Source organism: Mytilus galloprovincialis, chromosome 10 (assembly GCF_965363235.1).
Source record: "Mytilus galloprovincialis chromosome 10, xbMytGall1.hap1.1, whole genome shotgun sequence".
NCBI lineage: Eukaryota > Metazoa > Mollusca > Bivalvia > Mytilida > Mytilidae > Mytilus > Mytilus galloprovincialis.
The window spans coordinates 56,226,318-56,249,436 of NC_134847.1; the positions used below are offsets into that span (position 1 = coordinate 56,226,318).

The following is a 23,119-nucleotide window of genomic DNA, read 5'->3' on the forward strand; positions in this document are numbered from 1 at the left end:
TAAAAGCATCAGGATAGGTTTTTTTTAATTGTATGATAATGAAGAGGGGCGGAAGGACCTTAATCGTGAATTCGGGATTGACCCTTTTAATTCGACTGAATTCTGGAAAAGACAGTTACATCATTGGGAATTCTGGTTTTAATTATACCCCATTACCCTTTTTGAATGATAAAATAAAGCACTGTCGACGAAATTCATTCGGAAACATAGATTATCGTTTTTCTCCAGAATTGCCACAGTGACGACAGTGAGACCTTTAAATGATCAAGTTAACTAAGATCTATGCGGAACCCTACAACAACTGTCTATGAAATACATGCTTTCTAAAATTGACCAACAACTAAGGTTATTTTTACATAGAAAAAATGCCACAATGTTTGCCTTGATGTTTAGAAGAAATGCGAGAATGTTTGTTCATACTATGTTTTGGTCTTTTATTCTTAAAGTCAACAAATATAGTTCCTTGCTGATGATGATGTTATTATGTTTTTAGGGGAGGAAATGATATTTGTATATATTCGTACGTAATTTATTAAAAACTGAAACGAATGAGATTCTAAGGATAACCGTAAGGTTATTATTTGTCACAGATTTATAGATGAAATAGGTAAATGGCACAAGCATGTTTTTTTTTTATTTGTTTCCTTCGTGAAACCTTTGGCGAACATGAATTATAGGTTTAACTTTACATGCTTTGTTCTATCGTAAATGATGTAGTCCCTTGTTTTGAGTACTTTTTGTATTAATAAAACATAAGAAACTATATAATATTTATTTAATATGTAATACTAGACAAAACAATTTATGTTTATTCACAAATATTTAATAAACATTGATTTTATCAAGCAAGCAAGACAGAAAAGCTCTTCTCATAAATATATTCGTCGAATTTTCTATTTAATACAGAGTTGTGTTTGAGTTAATTATTGGTAGAAATATTGCACATTAATTGAATGTAATTCAATTTTAAACCATTTGTTGTTTTTGGTATTCTCAAAAATTTATGAGTAGATTAACATCGATTGTCATAGAATAATTATTAATAAAATCGCATCTAATCAATAACAATACATTTCAATAAAAAGTTTAAAACGAAAACGTTTCATATTTAAGAAATCAAAAGTAAAACACATCCTAGATTTCTTATCTACTCTTTATGACATTCTTCCTCTTGTACTTGAACTTCAATGGCTGCGACATCAACAGATGTGTCATACACCGGATTATAGATGCCTTTCTTTGAAAAGACCTTGACATCCAGTTCCTCATACATTGGGGGTTTGTCATCTCCAGTAATATATTCAGGCGGGAGTTTCATTCCTCCTGCTTTACCATATGATGGCGGCGGTGATCTGGAAGTAGGTGTAGTTGCGTAGATTTCATTGTTGTATGCGTTGCTTTCATTTCCGGTTCGCTGTTCGGTGCTTCTTTTCTTCATACGACGGCAATACAATGCCCATAAAACAGCAGCAATCAGAAGAACGACACCAGCCAGTAGTCCAACCACTGATACTTATATAAAGATAAAACATAACGGTAAGCAAAATTGTACACATCAAAACAGGTGCAGAAAAATATATAAACCGATTCTATATATAATTTTCGAATTTCAAAATACCCTTTACGTTGGTTTTTTTCTTAAGTTATTTCCGGCTTATGTTCAAATATAACTCCACATGCATAGAAGATCAGATCTCTTGAACTCCGGTTTTGACAGAAATTATGTTGGTCATTCCTTTATTTCAATATTTTATGGATTGTTGTTCATTTCTTATTTTCTCTCATGATTTTGATGTTTAAATTTTGTCTGTATCTTTTTTACGTGTGTTGTTGTATTGTCCCCTCAATATCTTCTTAATTGTTTCACTTGTGAGTGTGGAAATCACGTATAAAGTCATTTGAAACAACACGAACATTTATGCATTAAGACCAATTTTTGACTGCATATCAACTACGCATGTTGAAATGGCTACACGATATTACTAGTATGGGATGTTATGATATTTTTTTATACAATCCGTTGATTATTCCCTGGTTGGTAGTGGAGTGTAACAGTGTACGTCTAGAGTAGGTAGCAATTTTGATATTTTATTTTGTTATAAGTTAGTTGACAATGTTATATTGATGTATAAAATTATGATGTTCATAAAAAAACTTTATATATATATAATAGCTTAAAGCAAAAATGATAAACTACTAATTGTTTGGGACATGCCATTGTTTTAATTCAACCTGTTATTTATCTTGTTTCCAGTTTGTGAAAATTAAAAAATTATTTTGAGTAAACAATAATCTCACGTGTAATGTGCATTTTACTGTTGTCTCTATTTTCTCTCTTTAGTTCACTGGGTATTGTTGGATCGCTTGTTCCTGAAAATTATACATTTGAATGAATTATGATTGCTTTGGTTTTTTTATCTTACAAAAGTATCGTTTTAAAACTGGTTCACCTTTTTTTTTATTCAAATCGTATTAATTTCTTTTGGGTTACTTGCTCTAATTCAATATAAGAATTGACTGCCCTTGTTTGAAAATTTGCATCTCGAGGCACTATACTACGGATTGCTATTAATTTTATTGATAATATTTCTACTCATCGAACTCCTCGAGAAAAGCACTCAATCGAATCGCATACCTTAATTTTAGCATATGTATTAGTTTTGAACATATATAGTTTGTCAGTAACAAAATCATCAACCGTCTAAAATATAATTTGTTTTTCGCTATTGTTTTCTTTTGTAGCGTCAACGATGATAGCTTATGGCATCAACGAGTCCTTACTATATTCGACTGAGAAAACTCAATTTTAGTAGAGTAACTTGACATTTATAACGCAGAACGATCAAGTGAAAATGGCAATAAGTTATAATAATTGGTCAGGCTGTATATATAAAAAAAAAACAGAATGAGAGTAACGGTAACTCACCTCTTTTGTAGATGGCCACAAGGAATCGACAGACTCCAGCGTTACCCTCGTGATCTACTGACACATACATTACAACATGTGTTCCTTCGGGGAATTTACTGTCGTTTTCATAATCCGATATGATTTTTTCTGATTTGATGCCAATGTTGTCTGTAGCCTCTGGTTTGTCCCAACTTATTATTTCGTCCTCAAAAGCAGCAATGTCTGCTGGACATGAACTGTATATTGGTGGATGGTTGTCTAAAATAAAAGCATTACAGAAACATAGTACTAATTTCTAAATTGCGCTTTATCTATATGCGTCTACCTCTCACAAATGTCGTTTCTTAACTATAAGGCGTTTCATCGCAAACTGTTCATTCGAAAGACAAAAATCAAACTTTGGTGTAGTTTTTGACGCATTTCCTACATGGAAGGTTTACACAGACAAAATCCTCTAATTGTTATACAATTATTAGACAATTTTCTTGTGCATTCTCAATATATTGAACTAGGTTTGCAATTGATAGAATAAACATAACATTTTATAAATAATAAGTCCATATAATAATAATTTTGTAGCAAACGATAACTATTTGGTATAATTAACGTTTTTTCTTAATATGCGAAATTTTAAACAAAGCACCATATGAAAGAAAAGTCTTTGAACAGACAGTTTACCTTTAATTCTTATTTTCTACATTAATAACAGTGAAAACAATTCGTGGTATTATAAGCAACCAAATTGCTTAGTATTTATTTGACATAAATTATATCATAATTAGTCTGCATTAAAACTTATTAATAGTAACATTCATCTAAATACACATTCATAAACAAGTATAAATTAACATACCCAAAACATGAACAGAAAAGTGGCATGACGCAATTCTTCCGTATGCATCAGGTTTAGATTGTGCTATGACAATATGACTATTTCTACTGCAAGAGCACGACACTGCTTTTATAACCTCCTTAGAATATTGAACTTGGTAACTTCCAGAACTGGCGACAACAGTCAGATTTACAGACTTTCGAATATCAATGAAGTTTTCTTCCTGAGTGTGGATGACAAGTTTACCCTTTGGACAATGTCTAAACATAGGACCTGCAAAATTGTGTTACAATTTGACGTATAATTTTATGTATATATATAATTTCAATTTTAAACAGCTACATGTATCGAGAGAACTTTATTTGTATACCCATTGCTGTAATTGTGTAAATTGTTTTGCATTTTATAAATCAAAGTGAAGTAAAGAACAAACATAGTGGTTTGAAAATAATGTTTCAGCCCATTTGAACTACAAGTTGGCCAATGTCATATATGATATCTACTGATCTACGTCCTTTACTTTCAACGTATTGTACTGATTTTTGTATCAATCCTTATAAGTTTCTTTAAACGGTTACGCCAGGTCGATATGCCATTTACATTTATATAATGTGATATACTCACATTCCTATCAATTAGCTTCTGTTATCTCCCTTTGACAACTTGGGTTGTTCATATGTTGTAAAGCGAGGTTTATAAATACATGTTGTTGGTTATAACCTAGCCGATATTATCTTCTGCATTTCTTTTGTATTTTTATTATGCTGAAGAGTTCTGTATTAATGAATTGGCTAACGTTTTAAATAGTTTCGTTACAATTAAAGTTAGTTTCAATCTTTACAAGTTTATCGTTAAAGTATTATATATTGTAGATTTTATCTGTTTTATTAAAATTAATACGGTAACCTTTTTCATTTATTTTTTATTTCAATCTATGTTTTCTTTATCAAGTACATTCTGTTGCTTTCATTCGTTGAAAAGAAATAAAAAGAGTGTAGGTGTAACATTTCTTTACTTTTCAAAACGAATAGATTCCATATATTACTTTGCTTACCATTGCCTGAAGTAGGATTGTCTGAAATAAAAGTAAATGAACATAATATTACAAACAGTTGTGTATGTTTAAAAATTAAAGACTGTCAACGTGCGTATGTGACACGTGGCTTATAAAAAATATTGATAAATAATCATATAAATTCTGCTAAGTCATATACAAGAAACCTACTGTTGAACTATAATGAAATCAATAACGAAAACATCACAATTACCAAACGAGTCATACGAATCAAATAATATTACACGTAGGTAATAGGTGTGCGATCCAATCTATAAGACACCAAACACAAAATGCGTATTAAATGAAACAACAAACATATCTGAAAGCTTTTGACATGATATATGACCCGAAAGTATAGGCATATTCTATATCCAACAAATTTACTAGAGATCGAGCCTAGCTGAGATGAAGAATCCCTTCAGAACATTAGCAACCCTGTCTGTTTGAATTAGTACAATGTAAAGTTTGATGAACATACATGTATGTCTTTTTTTTAAGATTAAAGGTTCATAAGAAGATAACATGACCTTGTTGATCAAAGTTCCGTAGCAACTTCACAAATAATAAATGATTGTCTTGACGTACAGATAGGTTACTGATATTTGTTTATCCTATTAATTATGTGTTATATTTTTCTTTAATTTGTATTTGTACATAATAAATCGTTACTGTTTATTCCAGTTTTGGTAATATCTGGTTTTGTTGACTGCTAAATCTAAGGTCATATCCACTATTTGTTTTACATACGGAAATGCTTATATCAAGTCAGGAAAATGACAGTTTGTTTACGTGATTTGTTTGAGCTTTTAATTTTTCTATTTGACGACGGAAATTCCGATTTATATTTCCTTTGGCGTTAGGTATTTTTGTTATTTTACTTCTTTTTTGCAATTTGAGATTCTTGTTTTGTATGGTTGGAATGTAAATGACTCTTTTATTCATATGAATACATATGCACGTTATGTTCTACTTGAAGTTAAATGAAATACTGATTAAGTTAAATTTGCAAAAAGGGATAAACTGAATAAAAGCATAGAAATTTTTTTTGTAGTCAGATTTTGCCTACACATTTTAATTTAATATTGAATTTCAAATGACAGTCACCAGAGACCATATAAACGATATATAATCTTTAATGGATGTATTGATGTTTGAAGCTATGTACATTATAGAATTCTTATGCAAGGACCGCAATATTACTTAGTACATTAATGTGTAAATTAATTAAAGAGCTATTAATGGTCACCATATGTAAAGGAAAAGCTAAAGAGAACTGAGATGACACAAAAACCTACATAATATAGAGGTCAACAAACATACCGTTTTCAGTTATAAACAAGTGTCTCTACAATATGTAAATAACTTAAATAAAGGCAACAGTAGTATAGGGAAAACGGTACTATTACATTTTCCCAGCATTAGTTGGCCTTTTGTGCACTCAAGACAGGTGAAGGAAGTCGACCTAGGAGCGCTGTGATTGGATGTAAGGATACAATATATTTTTTCATTTATCTATGAATAACTGCACTGTGTATATTTACTATATAAATTTTGAAACCTATTGAAATATTTTCATACATTTTATATATGACAGTTCTTGTCCATTCGTTTTTGATGCGTTTTGTTATTGATTTTGCCATGTGATTATGGACTTTCCGAATTGATTTTCCTCTGAGTTCAGTATTTTTGTGATTTTACTTTTTTCTATAGAATTATTCGAAAAGACTTCTAAAATTTCATATTTTTTTGGAAAAATGACGGTGGGCATGGATAACATAAACAAGTTCCGTTGGAAGTTGGTCATGATACTATTTGGCTTCAATTTTTAAAACAGAATAATAAAGTACTAACACCACACATAACTGTTTTATCCAAGTTTTTATTATGAAAAGTGGTATTTTTAGAAAATGTTAGTATTGTCGCCTATGGCAGAATAAATAGTACCGTTTTCCCTAAACACTGAATGGCAATACAAAAACCAGAATCTGTCCCAAGTACACGGATGCCCCATCTGCACTATCATTTTCTATGTTCAAAGGACCGTGGAAATGGGATAAAATCTCTAATTTGGCATTAAAGTTAGAAAGATCATATCATAGGAAACATGTTTACTAAGTTCAAGTTGATTGGACTTCAACTTCATCAAAAACTACCTCGACCAAAAATACTTTAACCTGGACCAAAAACTTAAAATGAAACGGGACAGTGGAATGGACAAACGAACGAACGGACGGAAGAACGGACGCACAGACCAGAAAACATAATTGCCATAAATGGGTTATAAAAAAGACAATGCAACACACATAGATTTTTGCGCCTGTCCCAAGTCAGGAGCCTCTGGCCTTTGTTAGTCTTGTATTATTTTAATTTTAGTATCTTGTGTACAATTTGAAATTAGTAAGGCGTTCATTATCACTGAACTAGTATATATTTGTTTAGGGGCCAGCTGAAGGACGCATCCGGGTGCGGGAATTTCTCGCTACATTGAAGACCTGTTGGTGACCTTCTGCTGTTGTTTTTTCTATGGTCGGGTTGTTGTCTCTTTGACACATTCCCCATTTCCATTCTCAATATTATAGAAACGAATTATTAGATAACTGCAAAATTACTGACTTGGTACAGGGCATTTTAAGATATAACGGTGGGTTGGACCTAGTTTTATAACTAACCTCACCACGCGCTAAATGGCAATGTTAAAAATATCACTAAAAAGATCACATATTGACAGGAATGAAGTACAAATAAAAAATACCACTAACAGAATAAACACAAAATTCATTTAAATAGGAGGTAACTTAGCGTACACCCAAAGACATTCATTGCAAAACTCTTGACATTATATAGATTAAGGATGTTCGCTTGTCATGTTTTGGAACTCCTCTGGTTTTATCCATTTAAATGCCATAAACATTTTTGCCCATTGACCCCCATTTTTCTTTTTAAAAATCTTTTACACGTTTAATTATAAACCAAAGTCTAATACAATCTTATTTATTTTTTAATGGTTTTGAGAACTTTAAATTGTCAATGATAAAGCTATGAAAAATCAAGAGAGAACATTTGCCCGCCAAAAATTCAATAGATAATATCTAGAAAACAAGCACATTGACCCCTATTTTTTTTGTTTTTTTTTTGTTGCTATTTTGATTCCTTAATTTATCCCCTATCAATATATACTAGTGTTATGGAAAGCTAATTATTTTGAAACTGAGTAGCGAACCTCCTTAAATTATATTCTTAGTACCCAGCTTTCTCTATGGTTTGAAAATGTCGATCAATATAATTATTAAATCTGCAACGCAGATAAAAATAATATTCTTCTGAATAAACTAGTCGCCAGAAAAATTTACCTTTATGTCAATCATTCATTAAAGATTTCTCTTTAAATATTATAATAATAGTTGGTTCTTCTAGAATCTGCACATCGCAACAAACTTGTTCATTCTGCATGAATATATTACATGAAATTAACGTAAGGCAAATCACTTTAAATTGGAATCATTTTACATTGTATGTCAGTGTTTTTAAAATTTCATCCACATCGAGTTTGTTGTGAAGGACTTATTCTTATAATGAAGGTCATTAATTTAGTTGTTATACCAGCAGTTTGTTGCAGATTGCTCCAGAAATTAAAAAAAATATCATGAGGAGAAGAAACAAAAACAATAAAAAGACTAACAACTGTCTACAAAAATACTAACAACTGTCTACAACAAGACTAACAACTGTCTACATAACTCAACAAAGAAAATTCAAGAATACGCCACTTGAAACCCACCAGTAACCAGGATTTATATCATTTGTTCGAGAAATGAAACAACTTTTGAAACGTGCTAAAATTGATTATGTGATAATATACAGTTTCAAAATATGAATTGTAACTTTATCATTATGAACTGAAATATATGTTTAATTAAAAAAATAACTATCATTCTTCTCGTTTCAAATTATTCAGGGTTGTCTGTACTTACCGTCACAAACAGGACAACATACATTTGGGATCTTTTTTGTTTTATCACAAGACAATTGTGGACATCCCATTTCTTCGCAACTCCACTGGTATGGAGAATCTATACATAAACAACTCATGCAGGAATCGTTTTTTCGAAGATATCCGATTGGATACTGTTTGTCATTGTATGTACATTCTGTGTGAGCTGGTGCCATACATTGAAGGGAACCACAACGGTTCTTGCAACATTTGTGTTTATTTTGACATTCTGAATCTGCTTTGCATGTATTTTTAGAACATATTCCGGACCCTGTAGGAACTGGACATTTGCCATCTTTTACTCCTGTAAAGACAAAATAAACTTATTAATGAAACTTCTCGCACTTCCATTCAAAGCGAAGGTAATTTCAGTCTTAAGAATCCTAACCCAAAATTCAAATATGTCTCATTCAAAATATTCAAATGATTATCATTACAAATGTGTAATAAGTAAGTTAGATATTTTGTGTCCACATAGATGTCATAATTTTACGATCGATCAAAGCAACATGTTTTTAATAGTTTTAATTGTAACTCATTTTGGCTAAAAGAAATAACAAGATTCATAAATAGTGATAACTTATTATCGTAAGAACTATTCTATGATCTTAGATAAAATGACTATGAAATTTTGAATTGCTTTTTTCTAATCAAAGGGAAATTGTGTATCAATTAATGATACGAAATTACCACGTGGTTGTGTGCATCACTCATCATGCTGGAAAAGTCTTACCAATAGATTGTGTCACGTCACAAAATGACATAAAACAGATCAGATATTCTATTTACGGGGAACATATTTTTCCAGCTGGTAGTTCGTCAATGAATAATATAGTTTACTAAACAATTCTTGATAAGAAATTATATGACCGACATTCAAAAGATACTTTTTGTGCTAGCATTTGTACATTAGTTCCCATATTGCGAAAATGACAAGTGAAACTACATGATTGTATACAAGTAAAAATTATCACAGTTACTAGAATTAAAATTGTGTACGCCAGATGCCCGTTTGATCTACAAAAGACTCAGCAGTGACGCTCGAATTAAAACACTTAGAATATCTAAATAAAGTGCGAAGTCGAAGGACATCGAAGACTATAAGTCGTAATATTTTCCCAAATGAAGATAAAGTTATTTTTTCCTTGGGTAGAAAATCCTCAATATTTCGAGAATGTTTTTTAATATTAAATTGATAATTAATGAACATTCATGTCAACATTATAAACAGTAAAATCACAAAAATACTGAACTTAGAGGAAAATCAATTTGGAAAGTCCATAATCACATGGCAATTTCAAATAACAAAACGCATCAAAAACGAATGGACAAGAACTGTCATATTCCTGACTTGGTACAGGCATTTTCAAATGTAGAAAATGGTGGATTAAACCTGGTTTTATAGCGCTAACCATCTCACTTTGATGACAGTCTCATCAAATTCCGTTATATTTATATTGATGCGTTAACTAAACAGACACAATAAATAAATAGTCAGAATATGGGTACATCAGTCATCATCGTATAACAATTTTAAAAAGGGACAATTTAACAGAACACAAAAACATCTATCTACAAACACATTCATTTATATTATAAATGATGCTTTAGGTGTACTGGTACATACTCTTTTCACAAATCTTTCCCTCAAAACCAGGTACACAAGTACACATTGATCCGTATGTTCCAACCACACAGCTGCCGCCATTTTGACACCCAGGATCACATACAGCTAAAGTAGAATAAAAATGTCAGACACTATTAAAAATATTTATTTAAGAAATAATTGATGCAAGCTATACTTTATTACAGTTTTAACATGGATAGGCATTATATTCGTGATTATTTTTGCCCGACGATAGTGAATTCTAAAATCACACAAATATAATGCCTACCCATGTTAAAACTAAAATAAGGTATAGTTTGCATCAATTATTTCGATTCTGATTAGGACAATTAAGGTAATTTCTATGTTCGATGTGTATAGGTGTAGAACGTTTGAATAAATATGTCAATTTCGAAGTGCAACACATTACAGACATAATAAATGAATTAGTAGCAATATGTACATAATTTAAGAGGATGGGAATGTTTAAAGATAATCAAATATATTAAATGTATGATAATTTGATAAAACTCATTATTCTGTAGAAGTCATTATACGCATGTGCAAACAGGTTTTATTGGATTTAGAGCATGGGTCTATTCATAAAGCGAATGAAGTACGTCATATTAGAATATATATTTAGAAATATTTTACTTCAATGTAATGATATAAGCAATTTCGATCTAAGAATCAAGACACAAATATATTCGTCATTCAGAGAAAATAGTTTTGCTTGCATTTATATTATTTTGTTCTTTGTTAGCTACCAGATGTTACAATAAAGACTCAAGTTACTAGTATGTCTTAAATCTTACGTATTTCACACTGTTTCCCGGTGAATCTTCCTTCAGAGCAAACACACACAGCTTTCCCATCTCTTCCTGTACATACTCCATTATTTACACATTGAGGTGTGCATACAGCTAAAAAGAGAAAATATTTGGAATTCAGAATCTGTCTAGATGATTAACGGTACAGACATATGTTTTAGTTTCTTTTATCATACAAATATTAATACGAAATTACATTTTGATTCGGATCACCTAATATGACAATACAAACTTGAGAGCTTTAAAATATTATTTAGATATTAATTGGTATTCATCACCATTTTTCGTGACATTTTTCTTCCTTTGACTCTCAAGTTATTTGCTTTTATTAGTGACTACCGACTCCTATAGAAGGAATCGTCAGAGTTGAATACTTTAGCCGAAGTCAAAAGTTAAATATGTTTGAGCCGGACACCACATACATATATCTAAACTTGTTGTTTGGTAATAAATTAACATACACTGAAAAGATATCGCAGATGATATACATTTACGCAACTAGATGTCTGCATCTTTTTGTGAAAAAATCTAGATCTATTCAAGCTATTTCCGAACTGGATATGTATACATACGCGTTTCACAATATTTCCCGACAAATCCATCACGACATGAGCAATGACCGTCATCGGAAGACCCGCCATTTTCACAAATAATATCGTCATCATCGTCGTCGTCATCATCATCATTATCATCATCATCGTCGTCTTCTGAAATAAAAAGATATAGTTTCAATGAATGCATTGGCGAATGAAACATCTGTATCCCGCGTTATTATGTATGTTCTTTGTACTTATTTAATATAGAGCTTTTTTTCTGTAGTTTTAATCATTAATTCACTTCCGTCGTCCGTTCGTATATTTTACATTACAAATCTCTTCTTAATACTTTGGAATTAAATTGTACCAACGTGCCAAGGACGACAATGTTCATATTTTTTTCTGTTGGTTTGAATGAAACAAAGTTTAATTAATATTATTGGTAATAATTGAAAACATGAAAATAAGACGCTGAATGAGTATTTGAAATAATTCATACTTTAGCAAACTGTAAATTTATAAAAACGATGAATCGACGACGTACACCAACTGTTGGCGATTTCTCAAACCAGCCTTATGTGGTGGCTGAACTAAAAACCTATGATTTACTTACTATTGGAACATTGTCCATATTCATCACGTGTCCAGCCATCACAACACTTTTCTACACAAAATAGAAGTGTGACATCAACTGTTTTATAATTAATGCAGCCTTGTTCAATTCTAAAACAAAATATACAAAAAATATTTCAATATTGTTCTCAATCTAAGATTTGAAATGATTTAAAGCATCCCATAGTTGATTATTTGACATTGCACTTTGTTTCATACGGAGTTATTTTAACCTTTCAGTTTAGATTTTAATACTTTTAAATCAATACAATTTATTACTTATGTTAGAATACGTAAATACCTGTTATTTTTCAAAGGTAATTGGTAAGTTTTGAACTATTTCAGGATTCGGCCTTGAACAATTTTGGATGCTCAACATTACCCGTTATCTCTTTTGTATGGACTAAGTAAAAGTCTTTGATTTTGCATGTATTACTCCATCTTTGATGTATAGAATAATAAGGAAGGGAGAGTGAATTTATGCTGTAAGAAATGGGCCATGAATTTTAAGGTAAAATAGTAATTGAGTCCAGCTGAAAAAAAGATTATAAAAACGGTATAAATCCATAAATATTAATAAGTCAATCTTTTCAGTTAGAGCTGAATGATGAAGTATTCTACAAGTTTGAAATATTTTTTACCGCAAATAGTACAGTACACAGTAGAAAAATTACTGAGAAACGCAGACTGAATTTTTTTTTTCATTTTGCATTATTCTCCATAGAAGTGTTCTACACAATTGATAATGACCTTAGGTCATATTTTACAACACAATAATATATGGTGTAAGATGTATGCAAACCATATATTAATTTTGTAATTTGATATTGAAGCAAGTGCCAAAACACCACTGGATAGTCTCCTGGATATAAAGTTTCGTTCATACGTTGTGATATGACAACCACATCGATTTCAGTTCACACAGTCAGAGATTGTCGTTTTCACATTTTTATGGGTTTTCCAAAAAGAAAGTTCTGATTACAAATTTAATGGAAAAACTTTTGAAGTCAAGCAGATAACAAAACAACATCTGAATTCTGAATCCGGATTTTCCTCATATCACAAAGTGTTAGATTTTCTGACTCCGACAAAAAACATACCACCCTTACCAACCTTTTTGAAGTTAAATAATGGCTCACTTAATGATAAGTAAATGTACAATGACTACTAGTACTCTTACGTCCATGTTTTGTAATCAAAATATTGACAAAACTGTGAATAGTCTGCTGGTGTCCCCTGGCATTTCCCACAATATTTCACCGTTGCTTGGTATGTTTTCTTCTCCAAATCACGACAAACGTGTTTTTTATCATCTCGTGATGGACAGCGTCTGCAGTGCCTACAATAGACATATTAAATTGCTTGTTTTAAGATGTAAATTAATAATATCATTGTGTTCTTTGTATAAATGTAAAGTTCTTCTACTGATCTTTTAAAATTATTTACACCAAGTTTATCAGCAATAAAACCGGACTTCAAAGCTATTGTGTAATTACACATTCTAGAGGTGGCGGGAATCAGATGGTATACTTCAAAAAATAAAAAATAAACATTCACAGTACATTCAATCTAAAACTCTTTCATCTTGTAATAGTATTAATATATTGGACTTTTCTTAACTCTACACATGTATTCCCTATTCTAGACTAAAAGACAAATTGAAAGAATTGGTTCTGCTTTGTTTCAATTAAAAAAAATGGTCAACGTAGATATAAGTATCTTGTCTAAGGACATTCAACTGATTGTACTTTATAAATAATCACTATAATTCAAAAAAAATTCTCTGACGTCGATATTATTAAGTTGATTGATTTTGAGTTTGATAATATATTTGTTACTTAAAAGTTTGGATGTAGTGTTTTTCAACAAACAACTAATTCCTATAAGTATTAACTTGTTTTCTCTGTCGACTGGTTGATTTCGTTCGTACGGGGCCTTCATTGGAAAAAGAAAAGAAGATAGTAGTATCCCTTAAATTTAATCCCGCTAAATTGATGATATTCATCAATTAATAATTCAAAATTGTTTTTGTGACTGTTGAACACACCCCTCCCATCGCACTTTAGGTACTATTAGGATATAAAAAGATACAGTCAAGTCTGTCACACATCTTGATTTGAATCTCGAAATTGATGATGAGGGTCAGTTGAAAACAAAACTAAACGACTAAAGAGATGATTTCAGTTTCCTAATTGTGAATCTTCAATTCTAGGTAGCAAGATTCCAGCAGATTCTGCATTCTAAAGGAAGCTATTAAACCATGAATTCCAAGTGGTGAATGTGAAATCATACCTTCATCATTTTACAGATGCCAGTTGATTGACCGTTATGGAATATCTTTTGCACAGAGGACGACGAAAATGTTACAATGATCGTAACATCAACTTTTCTCCAATTGTGACGAACCGGGTGTCACATGTGGAACAGCATCTGCCTAAAAGAGCACCTGAACATACCACAGAAGTTACGTTCCAACTTACTCTTAATCACTGTCGCTCACTACTGACACTCGCTCGCTTTATATTAAAAGCTAGTTTGCATGACATGTAGAATATCTTACAATGAGATGTCTTCTTCATTGCTATGAATTCCAACTTAATCGCCATACACTTGGAAATAAACCACTGCTATGATGTATTTGTAAAGCTAGACAAGCTGTTTATTTGTTTTCCTTAGCCCTCGTTGTCAATGAACTATGTTAAATCAATAATATCACAGGTTGTTTATTCATGTCAGTAAAAGTCTTTCTTGGAAACCCGAATATCTCCCAAAGATTTCATGAATTACTCATGTACTATTAAACATCACGAAAAAGCGAGAGAGAAAAAAGATGAAATAATGTAAGGCAGTTGTTGATTCGTGATTTTGTGATTTTTATTTTTTTTTATTTTTAACAAAACAAATAAATACACAATGTCATGTAGTGGTTTTTTTTTATTGCTGTTTCCTTTTATGTGTACTTTAAGACTTCTATTACGATTATCAAACAGGTTGAAATACATTAGAAATGAAATAAATACAATTAAAGGAGGATTTTGGGCGTAAACATCAGTAGCATTGTTAATTTTCCAGTAAATCGAAGTTTGTTTCCTCATCTAAACGTCAGAAGAATAAAATTGTATATGTTTAATAAGGATCTGCTAAGCACGACATTAATCTATGATTTTTATTTGAAAAAAATAGAAATAAAGCCCACGGATAGTCGATATAAGATATTTTCGACCTTGAGAAAATATTAAGGCAAAGCTAGTGGCTTTCTTTCAGACAGCGTATTAGTGATATGATAAATTAATCAAAAATGACCAAATAATTCCATATCTAGTTTGTTCGACCCAAGACGTATATATCAATGTTTATTGGTATTATGGCTTCCAATGAGATGTTGTTTCTTATGAGGTGATTGAAAAGCGTTGTATGCAAGTTTATTTTTTTTTTACTATTTTGATTTTTTTTTTTTTTTGTCTGGTATTTTTCTGGAAGATAATTAAACAGCAAAACACTGAAACCCATAGGACCAGGCCAATAACTACAGAACAAGCCACCCAATTTTGATTGGTTACTCAGTTCCATCCTTTGAGTGGCACCGAAAAAAAACTCTTTTCCAAAAGTCATCGAGCACTACCGATATCAAATCTTAAAGATTGTACACTGACAACGCTAAAAGGGGAAACCTTTTTCCAAAACATCTTCATTCTATACCCTTGACACAAATTGGCCGTAGCGTATAGTATATGCTACCAATGTACGTGAGTCAACCTTGATTCAAATAACATGATGAAATCGGTTATGTTCCTTACGTCGTAACTACAATCCCCTTCCCTTTCAGGAATGTGACCTAGCGAATTAGACTATTTACCGGATTTGTTATACATGTAACATTAGCAACACGACGGGTGCCACATGTGGAGCAGGATCTGCTTACCATTCCGGAGCACGAGATCACCCCCAGTTTTTGGTGGGGTTCGTGTTGCTTATTCTTTAGTAGTTTTCTATGTTGTGGCAGGTGTACTATAAATTGTCTGTTTTATCTTTTTCATTTTTAGCCATGGCGTTGTCAGTTTATTTTCGATTTATGAGTTTCACTGTCCTTCTAATATCTTTCGTCCCTTTTTTACAAAACAGTATGCCGGACTCTTTTGTTAAGAAAGAAGATATTGATTAAGATGTTTTCTATATATGCGTATAAAGTTGGCTTATGAATAGAATTAACGTCCCGTTCCAATTTTGTGGAAATTTTACTTAAATTTTATTGGTTATACTTATAGATCTGAAGCTGATTTTTGGTACATCAATGTTGAATCTGATATGGGATATACATAAACTCATAATAGATACCAGGACTAAATTTAGTATATACGCCAGACGTGCGTTTCGTCTACAAAAGACTCATCAGTGACGCTCGAATCCAAAAAAGTTAAAAAGGCAAAATAAAGTACGAAGTTGAAGAGCATTGAGGACCAAAATTCCTAAAAGTTTTGCCAAATACAGCTAAGGTAATCTATGCCTGGGGTAGGAAAGCCTTAGTATTTCAAAAAATTCAAAAATTTGTAAACAGTAAATTTATAAATATAACCATTTCAATGACAACTGATGTCGGCACAAAAATTGATGATTACTGGACTTGTGATACCCTGCGGGAAATAATAATTTTCAATGAGACAACTATCCGAAAGAGCCAAAATGATGCTAATTTAAGCAATAATGTGTCACCATACAACCTTTAACAATGAGCAAAACTCATATAGTATAGTTAGCTGTATAAGGCTATAAAAAAACAATCTTGAGCATTTCCTTTGTTATTCAAGATATTTTCAAATTGAGGTCAAGTCTTTGATTTTTCTGTCTTCTCTCAATTTGTCTTTTATATTTTGTTGAATTATTAAAAGTTACTTTCAATCGAATTATTCACAGGATACAATAACGTCTTGCAACATTTATTAAAAATATTCTGGCACTTTTCTATCGGTAGATTCCCAATCATAAAATTTTCACTTCATATATGGCAAAATACGTAAAATAACAAAAATACCGACCTTCTATGAAAATTCAAAACGCGTAGTCCCTAATCAAATGTCAAAATCAAAAGCTCAAACACATCAAACGAATGGATAACAACTGTCATATTCCTGTCATATAACTGGTAATAATTGAATAGTTATAGGGTGGTGCTAGTGAATCTTCAATCATAATTAATGCAAATACCTCTTTTAAATTACAGTATGAAAAAATTAAAATCACAAAAATACTGAACTCTGTGGAAAATTCAAAACGGAGAGTCCCTAATCAAATGGCAAAATCAAAAACGCACACTTATCAATCGAATGGATAACAACTGTTATATTCCTGACTTGTTATAGCCACTTGTTTGTGTAGAAAATGGTGGACTAATTGAGAAATAATTCATGGAAGCAATAGATTGTTGGAAATTTACACATGGCGTGGGCCGTGATATTCGAATTTTATCCTGAGCGTTAGTGAACCAGGCCATGTGTAAATTTCCAACAATCTATGGCTTCAATGAATTATTTCGATTCTAATAGGACAAATACGGTCATTAAAAAACTGAAGCGAGGAGTTGGTATGCTGTGTATGTGGCTGTTCTTTTTTACTCCCTGTTAGATAAAGCTCAAATATCTTTATAAATATGTAACTTGCGTAGGTTATTTCGAGAATAACTGTTAAAAAAAAACTTTTTAATTCTTTAAGTTCTCAAACCCAACATTTGTCATTTTTAATTTACATGTTTTTCTCGTAAGCTTCCGTCAAATCAAAGGTTGACATTTTGTAACTAAGGAGCCGCCATGTTGACTTGCTGAAATGGGTAAATATGCGAATAATGCAATAGAATAGAAAATAAAACAAAACCTACCTCAAAAAATCAGTTTTAATACAATATCATACGAATTCCGATGGTTCACGTAACAGAAAAATTTCAAGTTTAGCGGTTTCATTTGTATGACGTCATGTTTTGAAATGACTTAAAAGCGCCAAAAAGATTAATAGACTTTCGCGAAATTTTATTTAATTTTTATTTTGTTGATTTCTCCGAGCTCTTGTGCATTACTTCTTTTTATTGTGCATACGAATAAGAATAAAAGTTATTTTGTCTTTTTTAATTGCACTTTTTAAAACAATAAAATCTGCAAATAGGTTCCAATACATGTAGATTTACGTGGGAAGTATATTGTAACAGCCATTATTATGCATATCTCTGAGTCTGCACTAAGTATATTTTATCGAGAATTTTATCACAGTGTTGTTTACAAAGTTAAAGAAGCACGTCATATTAGAATCCCTTTTAAAGCTAGTTAAACCTCTCACTTGCATGACAATCGCATTAGATTCTAGAAAACGTGCATAAAATAAATGCTAGCTTAAATATTTTACCGTATACCAAAGCAATCTCAAATTATGAAGTCGACAACTTAAGACCAATACATACATTTGTTAGGTTTTAGATCTTAAAAAATGTGATATGTGAATTTGAAGTTACGACGACGTACACACTGTCATACAGATTATATCGTTTGGGATAATTCAACGTTTAACATTAACAAGCGCACAAATTCAAGAAAAAAAGTCAACGACTTCATTGTTGTCCAATGCAAATTAGTATGAAAAGTACAGATATGTTTATAAAACTACTGAGCGGGGTAATAATCTTTGAAACTGTAAATTGAGAAATAATCTGTGAAATGAAAAATAAAATCATAAACACTCCGAGGAAAATTCAAAACGAAAAGTCCCTAATCAAATGGCAAAATCAAAAGTTCAAACACATCAAACGAATGGAAAACAACAGTTATATCCCTGACTTGGTACAGGCATTTTTTATGTAGAAAAGGGTGTATTGAATCTGGTTTTAAAGCTAGCTAAACCTCTCACTCGCATCAAATTCAGTTATATTGACAACGGTGTGTACACAAAACAAACCGAGTTAAAATGTCACAAATAGGGGAACAACAGCAACAAGAACAATGTATGTCATACACAGTGTATAATGTATGTCATGAACAGTGTATAATGTACATCATAAACAGTGTATCGACTGGCCAAGAATGAAATGGCACAAATATTTCATTATTTTTCATATGGTTGCACGTGATTGACGTAAAAATTGAAATTACAACATCAGTACAATTTTGAAAAACGACGGAGAACAAAAAGGACATATTTGTTGGTGTTACTCGTTTGGAAATTAATTAAAATCATTCTAAAAGTAAGATTTAATGAATCTGTTCATTTTTTATCGTAAAACTGTTGTTTTTTTAAAACATTTTAGGTTCACCAAATCAAAATGACTGACCTTCGAGCGTGTATTATAGGTCCGCTTCGAAGAACAAAAGATATATTTTTTTCAATTAGAATCGGTATAATTCTATCATGCAATTCTATATGCTCAGTTTAACATCGATAGGCATTCTATTTATTAACATTAAGCACTTCACTAACGCTCGGAATTAAGATATTGACAAGTATAAGGCCAACCCATGTTAAAATGAGCATAAAGCATGGCATGAAAGAACTATTTCTAAAATAATAATGCTATCTATTTCCTTACGTAGTCGGCAATATAGATAAATAATGTATGTCATAAACAATGTATCAACTGGTCAAAAAGAAAATTAAAGATTAGAGAATGGACGTCATAAAAAGTGTATTGACCGGTCAAAAAGGAGATCAACAGTTTGAAAATTTATGTTATATTATTTTCACAATTGTTGTGTCGGCTAATTATACTTTCTTTTGATAACACATAAAGAACAAAATAAAATGCCTCATTAATGAAAACCGTTTTATCGAATATCAGAACCTTATGCGGCTTATATACATGTTCGTACTAGTATGTGGGTAATGAAAATTCGGTCATTAGACCATAGTTATCCACTTGATAATGGACGATCGTGTAATCAACTTCTTGTCACCTTAAGGCCGTTAAGAAATAAGCTTGTTTTATAGTAACCTATAAAGATCCTGACATGATAAAATGAGAAACATTCAAAAAGAGAAAACTGAAGTCCCTGATTTATGTTTGAAATTAAACAAATAAACGGAAATTTTTATGCAATCATGGCAATTCTGGTTTCTGACCTTTGGACAGACAGACCGAAAATTGAGCGTAGAAGTCTTTCTTCTCCTTTACCTTGTATGTAGTAAAACAGTACAACATAAAAACACCATCAGTATGAAAGAGCTTGAGAAATCCGACAGGTGATATAAGCACGAACAAAAATTACTTACAAAAGACAACCGACACAAAAACATACATAAAAGAGGGGCGAAAGATACCAGAGGGACAGTCAAACTCATAAATCGAAAATACACTGACAACGCCATGGCTAAAAATGAAAACGTCAAACAGACAAACAAGAGTACAAATGACACAACATAGAAAACTAAAGTATAAGCAACACGGACGCCACAAAAAACTGGGGTTGATCTCATGTGCTCCGGAGGGTAAGGAGATCTTGCTCCACGTGTGGCACCCGTCGTGTTGCTCATGTTATAACAAATCCGGTAAATAGTCTAATTCGATGGTCTAATAAGAGTACTCGCACTTATTCATTGCTAGCTAAAGCCAACAAATTTGAACTAATATAGCGAACATTTTTTCAGAATAAATTTCTATCAGCACATCTCCAATAGATCAAAGGTAAAGACGTCAGAAAGTCTTAATTGAAGCATTGTCCAATTACGCATTGCCAAAATATGAGCATGAATAGAATGTTAGACCATAACTATTAATAACTGGTTAGTTGCAGGGTAGTTTAAGTGAATCTTATATCGTAAGTATATTGTAATTACCTCTTTTAATTTTACAGTATAAAAATATTTTAACGGAAAATGTAACATTTTAGTCCTGCTAACAATACAACTATACTGTCCCGAACGATGTTTATGATATCATTCATTCTGTGCGAGGTTGATTGGAAAATGAAAAAAAAAATAGAAGATAAAGCTGCAAGTATCCATAGAAATGCATATTACATAAAAATCAATCTTAGAGGGTTACCATTTCGTAATCAACACTAACAAATTTTTACAAAGAAACGTTGTTAAAGGTACATGACAATAAATCGTATGCACTTTTTGAGTAAAAATCTATTTCATTTTATATATTTTTTATAACCAAATCCGCATAGATAAGTAATTCAAATGAAATACCTTAAAGTTTGGACTTCCATTTTGTTAAATTTATGATTTGTTAATATCTTATATAAAATAAACCTGCGAAACATAGCTTTCATAAACAAAATAAGATGTGGTATGCTCGCCAACAGAAGTTCACGTACATCTAAAGATAACCATATAGCTTTCGACAATGAGTGAAACCAATACAACATAGAGAGCTATAAATGAAACCTCGAAATGACAAGTGTGAAACAATTCAAAATAGAAAACTAACGGCCTCACTAATGTACAAAACAATAAATGAAGCACAAGTAAAATATACAGCTAAAATCGACAACCACTGACTCCGGACTTGAGGCAGCAAAAACAAAAGAATTTGGCGGGGTATTCATGCTTGCAGATGCCAAACCTTCCCCCTAATCCGTGACAGAGGTTTAACAGTACCATATTATAACAAACTACAAATACCAGCTGAATAGAGCTCAACTTATGTTCATTTCAAAATTAGAAAACTATCAATCTTCTATTTATATCGAAAGATAGCTGCATGTGAAGGCTGTAAAAAGGAAAATCATAAAAATCCTAAACTCCGAGGAAATTTCAAAACAAAAAGTCCTTAATCCAATGACAAAACCACAACCTCAAACAAGAAAATAAATCAAATACTGAAAGCAAATCTTTTTTTTAAATCTATATTCTGATTAAAAATATTTAAAAAATGAAATACTAAGTACATGTATATGCACACACATGTTTTACTGTAAACTAAGGAGCGTACTTCCTGGATAGTTTTGGTCATATTGAAAAGTCACGTTGTTTATGATTATGATTTTACAACAATGCACCGGGAAGAACACAATGAGAGTCGTGTTTCGTGGAATAATACCTGTACAGAGAATGTCGGCCAAAAATAAATAATGAATAGAGAAAATGATATCAATTAGTTACAGGGTTACAGAAAATATTAATAGTAGAATCAAATACATGAATATTTTATAGAATAGACATTATTCTTAATGATAAAGAAAATGAAAAACGACCTTAATATCAATGAAAACATAAATTAAATAGACTGCTAGACTTTACGACTAAATCAGTTTAAAATTCTGTTATATAAAAAATCATAATATTAATTTAGACTAACTGCTCTGGTGAATCAATACTCATTAAATGCTAACAGATAAATGTATAAAAACTTTGTTTTCCCCAATTTATATAACCACTGTGTCAAAATTACCTGCCGCTTACCTTGCAAACTAGCGGCAGCGGTTGAAATCAGTTATTAATTAAAAATAATATTTCATTGACTCACCTTTTACTTTCCACCAGCACCAGCAAAGTAGACACAATCACAATTATCAGTATAATTTTTTTCGCCATTTTCTTCAGGAATATATTCTCTATGTATGTATCTGTTTTGTAAGGTTTTCTATTTATATATACATGTCACCTGGTAAAATGAATGGTGGCGCTGTACATGAATTGAATGACAATTCTTTTTAAACTGTAAACACTATTATTATTACCTAATATTTATAAATATGTCATAGTAGGTTAAACACAATGGGTAGATTTATTGTAGCACAATTTCACTTAGAAATGTCAGTATGCTGTA

General features: G+C 31.4%; 1 protein-coding gene across 1 annotated transcript; it reads right to left on the reverse strand.

Moving 5' to 3' along the window:
* Positions 1-758: 758 nt before the first annotated feature.
* Positions 759-22,974, reverse strand: LOC143047893 (uncharacterized). Its single transcript, XM_076221217.1, has 12 exons — positions 22,817-22,974; positions 13,553-13,711; positions 12,374-12,483; positions 11,797-11,931; positions 11,210-11,317; positions 10,416-10,520; positions 8,769-9,092; positions 4,795-4,815; positions 3,762-4,013; positions 2,927-3,166; positions 2,299-2,370; positions 759-1,512 (listed from the first exon to the last, which is right to left on the reverse strand). Exons 1-12 carry the CDS (start codon positions 22,882-22,884, stop codon positions 1,148-1,150), a joined length of 1,959 nt encoding a protein of 652 aa, XP_076077332.1. The 5' UTR covers positions 22,885-22,974; the 3' UTR covers positions 759-1,147.
* Positions 22,975-23,119: the final 145 nt, after the last annotated feature.